Source organism: Echinops telfairi, unplaced genomic scaffold (assembly GCF_000313985.2).
Source record: "Echinops telfairi isolate 266 unplaced genomic scaffold, ASM31398v2 ScPeMD7_7404;HRSCAF=8442, whole genome shotgun sequence".
NCBI lineage: Eukaryota > Metazoa > Chordata > Mammalia > Afrosoricida > Tenrecidae > Echinops > Echinops telfairi.
The window spans coordinates 2,112,986-2,121,745 of record NW_022111304.1 but is presented as its reverse complement, the minus strand read 5'-3'; the positions used below and the strand labels follow the sequence as shown (position 1 = coordinate 2,121,745).

General features: G+C 55.5%; 1 protein-coding gene across 1 annotated transcript; it reads left to right on the top strand.

The window, feature by feature from the left end:
• The first annotated feature begins 213 nt into the window (after window positions 1-213).
• Window positions 214-2,371, top strand: HOXC11 (homeobox C11). Its single transcript, XM_004716880.2, has 2 exons — window positions 214-889; window positions 2,139-2,371. The coding sequence occupies exons 1-2, from the start codon at window positions 214-216 to the stop codon at window positions 2,369-2,371; spliced, it is 909 nt and encodes a 302-aa protein (XP_004716937.1).
• The last annotated feature ends 6,389 nt before the right edge of the window (window positions 2,372-8,760 follow it).

Genomic DNA, 8,760 nt, shown 5'->3' with positions numbered 1-8,760 from the left:
ACCAATCGCCTGAACGTCCCCGATCTTACCTAAGAGAGAACCCCTCCTACGTCTGCGAAGTGCTCGGAACTGATATATGACAATATCTACTTTGGATCACGTGCCCGGGAGAGAGACTAAGACGGATAACGCGTCATCTAGCCTTCCCAAAATTTCCCCCCTCGCTAGACCGGGTCCAAAACCTCCATCCGGAGCCGGCAGCAGAAGAGAACGATGTTTAACTCGGTCAACCTGGGCAACTTCTGCTCGCCGTCGCGCAAGGAGAGGGGCGCTGATTTCGGCGAGCGGGGGAGCTGCGCCTCCAACCTCTATCTGCCCAGTTGCACTTACTACGTGCCTGAGTTCTCCACGGTCTCCTCCTTCCTGCCGCAGGCCCCCTCTCGACAGATCTCCTACCCCTACTCCGCCCAAGTGCCCCCGGTCCGGGAGGTCTCCTACGGCCTGGAACCCTCGGGCAAGTGGCACCACCGCAACGGCTACTCTTCCTGCTATGCGGCCGCCGACGAGCTCATGCACCGGGAGTGCCTGCCTCCTTCCACGGTCACCGAGATCCTCATGAAAAACGAAGGCTCCTACGGCGGCCACCACCACCCCAGCGCCCCGCACGCAGCCCCCGCCGGCTTCTACTCCTCCGTCAACAAGAACAGCGTCCTGCCACAAGCCTTTGACCGCTTCTTCGACAACGCCTACTGTGGCGGCGCCGACGCGCCCGCCGAGCCCCCCTGCCCGGGCAAGGGCGAGGCCAAGGGGGAGCCCGAAGCGCCCCCAGCCTCGGGACTGGCGTCCCGGGCTGAGGTGGGTGCAGACGCCGAGGAGGAGGCTACGAATCCCAGCTCGTCCGGTTCTACCCACTCGGCCGCCAAGGAGCCTCCGAAGGGAGCCGCCCCCAGTAGGTAGCCGCCGCGGCTGGGAACAGGCGGGCGGTGAGGGAGGGAGGAAGGGCGAGGACAGGGGGGAGGCGAGGGGAGTGGGGACGGCCTCGTGTTTTGGGTCAGTCCGATTTTATGTGGAGTTTTATAAGCATTCAAAGGATTTTATTATAACCTACAAAGCCCTCGCTCCCAATGACTCCGACTTTTTACGATGGAGCAGGGGTGGGGTGAGGAGGGAAAAGGGCTCTTTGGAAAAGCCGGGTGAACCCCCCCCCTCCCCGTTATCTCCCTCGGTCTGTGAAATTTTTAAAAGCGCCACCATCGCGGGTGATAGTAACTTTGATCGTGAACTTAGAGGAGCATTTAAGGAAGGCTGGGGAACCGGGCTGCCGGGGGGTGGGAGGGAGGGGAGGGGTGGAGGGGGAGGAAGGGGAGGGCGAGGGGAAGAGACTGGGAGAAGCCCTGAGAGGGGGAGAGGTGGGGAAGGGAGGTAATGGAGCAGAACCTGCGAGCGAGAGGCCAGCCAGGGCCGCTCTGCTGCTTTTAAAAATTATTTTTTAAAAAATGCTCCAACGATGTGTCCGCGGGTCTTTGAACAGAAACCCGAGCAGCTTGGGGTCGCCGGGAGCAGGGGCACCAGGGGAGGCGAGCTGGGGCTCCGCTGGGTTCCAGCGCAGGCCGAGGCCGGCTGCGTGCAAGGAGGGCTCGGCCGCGTGCGCGGCCTGGGGAGCCGGGCCCAGGAAGCCGCGTTCGCTCCCGGTCCTGGGGCCTCTGCTCGCCGGTTTTCTGCTCGCTTCCCCTCCGCTCTCACCCGCCCGCGCTGCCCTCCTCCCGCCGGGTCTCCGCAGCTGCCCTAGATTTGGCCAGCAAGGCGGGGTGGGTGTCCAGAGCCACTAGGGGAAAGCGGGCAGGGGCAGAGGGCTGCGGTCCCGCAGGCAGGGGGCCTACGGGGACAGAGGCGCACGTGGTCCTGGCCGGCTCTACTCCGGGAGACCAAACCCCATCTCATCGCTCGCAGGAGGGGGAGCAAGGGGGACCCCCCACAGCTCCGGATCGGGATGAGCTGGTCCTGGCAGGGTGGGCGACGCTTCCTTAGGCACTGCCCCCACCCCTCACCCCCACTCCCCGCGACCAGAGCCTGCCGGCCTGGCGGGAGGGCTGCGAGGCGGTTGGGATGGGAGTAGCGCCGCTGAGCGCACAGCGGGGCTGAGGTCGCCGGGGTCTCACGTGTGTGTCTCTCCCTCTCCTCCTTCTTGCCCCCTCCAGACGCCCCCCGCACCCGCAAGAAGCGCTGCCCTTATTCGAAATTCCAGATCAGGGAACTGGAGCGAGAGTTTTTCTTCAACGTGTACATCAACAAAGAGAAGCGGCTGCAGCTCTCCCGGATGCTGAACCTGACGGACCGACAAGTGAAAATTTGGTTTCAGAACAGGAGGATGAAAGAAAAAAAACTGAGCAGAGACCGACTGCAGTATTTCTCGGGAAATCCTCTACTGTAACCCGCAGGCCCGCTCCTTTGCGGGGTGGGGAGGGAGGTGGTGGGGGGAGAAAGGGAAATTATTTTATTTTATTTTTATTTTTAATTTTCTAACTCGCCTTCTTTCCGCGGGTGGAAAAAGCGGACCGTGGCCGGGCTGGCCCCCACTCGCGTTGTTGCCGGCACCTCTTGCTGGAACCCCCTTTACCTTCCGTTTCACCCTTCCCTGTGAGACAGGGACCAGGCCCCCCCCCCAAGGGGGCGAAAAGAAGTGTCTGACCCACGGCCACTGGACAGTTAGCGCTGAGGTCGGGACTCTCTTTAAAAGACACGACAATGTCTTGCTGCTCTGACTGGGGGCTGGGGGCCAGAGTAGTGGGTGCCTGAGAGAACAATCCTTGAAAGCCAAGTCTTCCCGTGGCTCGAGTGGGAAGACCCACCAAGACTGTCTTCCAGGGCTCCCCACCCCTATCCCACCTCACCCCTCTGCTAGGGGACAGCTAAATGTGACCCTGCCTTGCTGTGAAATTCTGTACCTTCGACCTGGTGTTAGGTGTGCAAAGTCGTGTCCTACCTCTGTCTGTGCCCAGGCCCCTCCTGAGCCTCGTGGTCCCCTCTCCCCTAAACGTGTAGTGACCTCCTTTGAAATTTCCTAACTGGTATATTGAGGTTTCCTGATCTTTTACCAAGTTGTGTCCCACTCCATAGATTTATAGCTATAGTCTATGCTGTTGTTATTATCTTTATCGTTGTCTTTTTTTTTTTTTTAAGAGAGGAGTGGGAGGAATAAAAGATCTGGTGGAGGAGGCAGTGGAGAGATGAGGTTGGGTGTCTCCTGCTGGGGCCTGACTTTTTGTAAATACATTTCACAAGCTTTCCTTTCTACCCAGAGGGGCTGGGGGTGGGGGGGAGAGGAGGGTGCGCCTGGAATGTGATTCAAATCACCCAGCTCGCTTCGCAGGCGTGAGTGCGTGTGCACGTGTGCAGTCCCCCACCTTGCTCCTGTCCCAGAGGGACTGATGTGAAAAAAAAATTTTTTTTGGTGGCAAATAAAGAGATTTCATTCTGTTCAAAATTATTATTTTATTTGAACCTTTTATTAGCCCCTCTCTTCTTAAAACCCTCACTGCTCCTGAAGAGGAGAGGAAGAGGAGGAGGAGGAAGAGGAAAAGGCGGAGACAACAGCAGGCAGGCTGAGCACTGGCCTGTGGAGGTGAGGTGGGCCTGAGTCCCTAGCCTGCACCACCTCCTGTTTGGTGGGGACAAGAGTGAGGACATTCCATGGCCACTCTTAAGGGCTCCTTTCTCATGTGCAGCTCCAGTGGTGTCCAAATGCCCAGTGTTGCTCTCCGTTTAAGTACGCGTTTGTTGTGGAGGTAATTGTAACCATCATCAAATTTAAATTTATAGGAATTTTCTTGGCTCCACCACCCTCCCGCCAGATGTCTCCGTCTGTCACAGTTAAATGTGCAGGGCTGAGGATAAGGCGCGCACACACTCTTCTCTATGAGAAGGGTGCATTGGAATTTTTATATACAGTTTTGAGGGAAAGAGGGGAGAGGAGAAGCCAGCCCCCACCTCTCCTCTTCCTCTCTGAGAGCCCTGGGGATGGGAAGGTGGGGCCAGACATCTTCCCCAGAAGCACAAATGGCCAGTCCCCTCCAGACATTACAAGTCATCTGGGCAGGGGCCACCCTGGTATTTACACATTGTTGGGCATCCCAGAGTAGAAAGCCCCAGGGGGTTGTTTTATAGGGGTTGGCACAGGGAGGAGTACTAGGGAAGGAGGTGACCCTTCTGGGGACAGTCACCACACCCATGGATGTTTGCTGCATGCCTCCTCTGTATAAGACACCATGGTCCCTTTAGCACTTTCCCTGAGGGGGCTTGGTGGTGGTGGTGGTTGGGGGGGAGGGGGGCGGGCATTGGTCTATATTCCCAAATTCATTATTTGAGGGTGCAGGTTAGGAACCAATTCTCTCATCTTCCCTTTCTTTTTGTTACCCTGTCTTCTGTCCTGATGTGATTTACCAAAACACGTTTTTGCTGAGTTCATCTATTGATTGGAAGGAAAACAGAACAAAAGCACTACAACTGTGTGATGCAGGTTCTGTCACTGTTTTTGAAGGTGGGGAGAGTACAATTGTACCTGAATCCCTAATTTGAGTCTTGAGATGGAGTCTCACATGGGGTGTATGAGCATATCCAATAACACAGTTCCCCTCTGAGCCCAGATAAATCTTGTGTTGTCATCAATGTGCCGATGTGGATGTGGGCATGGGAGGGGAATGTTACGTGTACTCAGAGGGCATCTGAACACATGTGCACACCTAGGGCTTGTGTACTCCAAAATGTGTAACCAGCTACAGGAATGCAACAGGAGGTGTGTGTGTGAGAGAGAGAGAGAGAGACTTCTGCAGGTATATTTGTCCTTATGGGTGAACACTGGGCTGCCAGCCACATTTCCTATAAAATAGAAAGTGGTAACTACAGAATGAACTGGTTGGTAAAGCAAATGATTCCTCTTGAAAAGCCCCCAGAAAAGCCCCCCAGTTCCCAAAGGGGGTTTTGACCTATGAAGGGTCGCCTTGAAAGGAAAAACAAAGGCTTCTGAGGCCCAGGCCTGGGAACCTTCCAGTCCTCTGCAGTCCTCTAGAAACTGAGGGGAAAAGGGGGTGGGGGTAATCTCTTCTCCCCAAACCAGCCCACCTTGCAACTACCAGGCTGTCCACCCCCCACCTCTTCGGAGGGTCAGGGGCACTAGACTCAGCCTTGCAGGGTAATCCCCTCCAGCCGCCTGTGCTGCCCTAGAACAAAAGATTTTCGTCTAGACGCCCGCCATAAAGCGCCCCCCCCCCTCTGCGCCTCTAAACCCAGTTTCATTTCGCCCTTAATGACCCAGTCTGGCCTGTGTTAGAAAACGCTTCCGCCCTAACTAGTAAACAAACCAGCAGTGGATCCTCTTGGCTCCCCCAGCACACTTCAGATCTCCCCCTCCACCTCATCACCCCAATTGCCCACATTTTCCCTCTTCTTGTCCAGATTTTCTCAGCTCCCACTTCCCTACCCCCCTGGCCCTCCACTCCTCCCCCCACCCCACCCCAGTAAATAAACCCGAGGCCGAGTTCAAAGTTTCCTGGAGCTAAGGAGGAATGTTGGTTGTAAAAATCCAAGTTTATAGCGCACGTGGGAGTTTACAAGGGTATTAAGTGATGTGGGCTGAGAGACCCGCTGTGGACCCCCTCCCCCTCACTCTCCAGGCTTTGGGGTGCAAAGGAAACTTGGGAGAGTTGAAAGGAGAAATAGATGGGAGCAGCCTTGGGTTTGGGGTTCCCGTGTGCCGTCAGACTGGTAGGTTTCTGAGCAGGGATTGGACAATGACATCTTTGAAGAAGGCCCACAACCCCAGCTGAGCTTCTGAGAGAGAGCCCTGAGGTTGGGCCTGGGTGTCCCCCAGGGAGGGAGGGCCTGGGGGAGGGAGGCCAAGCACAAGAGGTCCCAGCCCTGCCTGGTATCTGGGAGGACAGTGGAGCCAGGGGTACCTGGAACTGACCCTCAAGGGAGGAGGATCTACTTGAGGCTCATTTCTCGAGTGGGCTGAGGGTAGAGAGGGCTTTTCACACCAGGGCAAAGAAGCACTTTGAACTTCAAGTGAGTCAAGGTCGCCATCCCTTCCCCCTCCCCACTCCCCTCAGGAATCTGTAGGACAATTCCTTTCTGGGCCAATATTCTCTGAAGAGGGCAGCCCCTGGGGTTTCCTGGTGTCCCCATGGGTCAAGGTGTTGTGTGCTGCACTCTCTCTGCTCAGAGTCCGCCAGAACAGTGTACACGCGACTGCCTTCTTTATTATTCATATAAAACTTTGGAAGAGGCAACGCCCTGGGAAGTTTTTATAACTTTGTTTGGCATAAAAGTTTTACAAGATTTCTCTTTCCTCACACACACACACTCCCCTTTTAAAAAACAAAACAACGTAGAGTTTGGGTCTTTTGGGCCACGGAGTAAAATGTCGGGATTTTTGTGAGGGAAGGACAAGAAGGGTGTGGGGCCTTGGGGAGTGGGCTTGAGACTGTTTCTTTTTGTCTACAGAAAAACAAGGTTTGAAAGCTGGGGTCAACCCTCCCTGGGGCCCACCTTGGATCTGACTTGGCAGGCTTTGGACTCTGTACACTCTGCTCCTGAAATGCCCCCCTCCCACCCCACCCAAAGAATGGACACATCTAGATTGCATCGTCTGGGGGTTCCCTAACAACGAGGACACGAAATTGATACTGGCAGAAGCAGACCCCTTTTGCTCCACACGCCCTTACGCTGGCATCCGGACCAGCTGCACCTAGCACAGACCCCTACCCTTGACTAGGACTGCCAGTTGGGGGAGAATCTCCGCTCCACACAGCCCTGCGCTCCCGCCTCCTGCAAAGAAACAATGGATTTGAAAGAAGCAAGAGTCTGCACCACCAGGAAATTCCTGCCCAGAGATTGAAGGAGAGAAGGCAGAGGACCTGAGAGCGGCAGAGGACAGGGAGTGTGGAGAACAAAGGTGCCGGTCCGGTGAGGACACGACTTTGGGCTTCTGAGCTGCGGTGACCCCTGGACCTATCCCCACCTGAGACTGATAGAACCCCAGACCCAGACTTGGGGGCACCAGTGGGCTTAAATGGATACTATTTTAATGCAAAGCGAGAGGGTCCAGACAAAAGCAGACCTGGAGGACCAGGCCCCCTTTGGGCTGGTGGGAGCGAAGTTACCTGAAACGCTCAGGGAATCATCTTCGGCAGCCGGGAAGTGCCCTGAGCCGGCTCTTCCTTCCCTCTAACGCGATTAGCCGGGCCTGGCTGCTGGCTTCCAGGAGGCAGCCCTACCCTTCCCCTTGTGAGGGGCCGAAGGACGGCTGAAGGCTGGAGAAGGTCAACTCCAAGCCTGAGCAGTGGGGCTGAGGAGGGCCTCCTCGCAGGAGCCTGGTGCTTACTCCCACCCCCCTCTGGCAAGAGAAGAAAAGTAAGAAAGGCCAAGGAAGAAAGTCAAGGGGAAGGCAAGGGATGAGGCAAGCGGAGGCAGGCTGCCGGCAAAGAGCCGTGATCCGCTGACGGTCGAAGGAGAAAGCAGAAATACAACGGGAGTGGACGCGCCAAAGATGTAAGAAAGTAGAAGAGGCTGGGAAAAGGAGAAGGAGAAAACAAAGAAGGCGGGCAGCAAAGAAAATCTGAAAAAAGAGAAAAAGGCGATTAAAGAGAAAGGACGGGATTCCAAGCGGCGAGGAGACGGAACTCGGGTGGGGAAGAGAGTCGAGCGCTGCCCAGAAAGCTGCATTGGGCCCAGGGCTTCTTCGGTGATCCCTGAAGAAGAATTTAGCGGCCGTGGGGGCCGTGGGCTGGTGGCCTCGGAGTCGGCCAGTTCCGCCGCAGCCAGGTTCAACCTGGAAACTCCACGTACTGGGGCGTCTTGGAGGCAAATCATTAGAGTGGGGAGCAGGGGCCCCTCCCTCCCCAAACTTCCTCCTACCCATTTCCTCTTCCCAAAGCTTCTCTCCGAGGTGAGGTGAGGTGTTTGCTGCCCGGTAACCATGCAGGAGACAAAAGTTAAGTAACTGGCCGTTTTAAGGAACCCAGTGGGCTTCGGCCAGACAGGAAGGCTGCGGGCGACTACAGCGGTTTCTCAGACTTGGGGCTCCATCCAGAGAGCGATGTCAGGGAGCACTAGGGAGAAGCGGGCCTATCTGTGCCTGGATGCACACAATGAAGTACAAGTTAGACAGTGTACAGACTCACAACTCCAGAGCATCTGGACACAAGTGTGTACAAGGTCCAGATGTGTGAGCAAGCAGACTGCTGCCGCCGCTGCTGTGAATTCGAAAGGACCAGCCGCAGCCCCAAGGGTCTGGGCTCCTCTCCTTTTTCTTTGTACCTGTTTGTTTGCTTGTTCGTTTTTTCTAATTTTTTTTCCTCTGAGCATCCTGCCGGCATTTTGCTGGGGATTTTCCTGCTTCCAATTAAGCTGGAGCAGAGGCTGATGCTGACGAAGAGAAGCGAATCTTGTCTTTCTTTTTTGGAGGAAAGAATGATTTCTCTGGGCCTCCAAAAAAAGAGAGAGAGAGGGGAGGGGTGGGGAGAAAGGAGAAATGGCATAACTACCAGGAGTTGTTGTGTTTTGTTTTTTTTGCTGGAAGAGATTTCAAACCAGACATTTTTATTTTCGTTTTCATTTTATTATTTCACCCCAAAGGCAAGAAACACTCCTCCTTTTTTCACTCCATCTTCGGAATTCCCCGGCTGCCTTTCTAATGCTTGGAAAGACACTGGCCATTTGTGATAGAGAAAGCGGGGTGCTTCTGGGTGTTTTTTAGGAGGAAAGCTGCAAAAGAGCTGTCAGGCCTTTTGGTTCTTTGCTGGGGTGTTCCCACAGGAGTGTCCA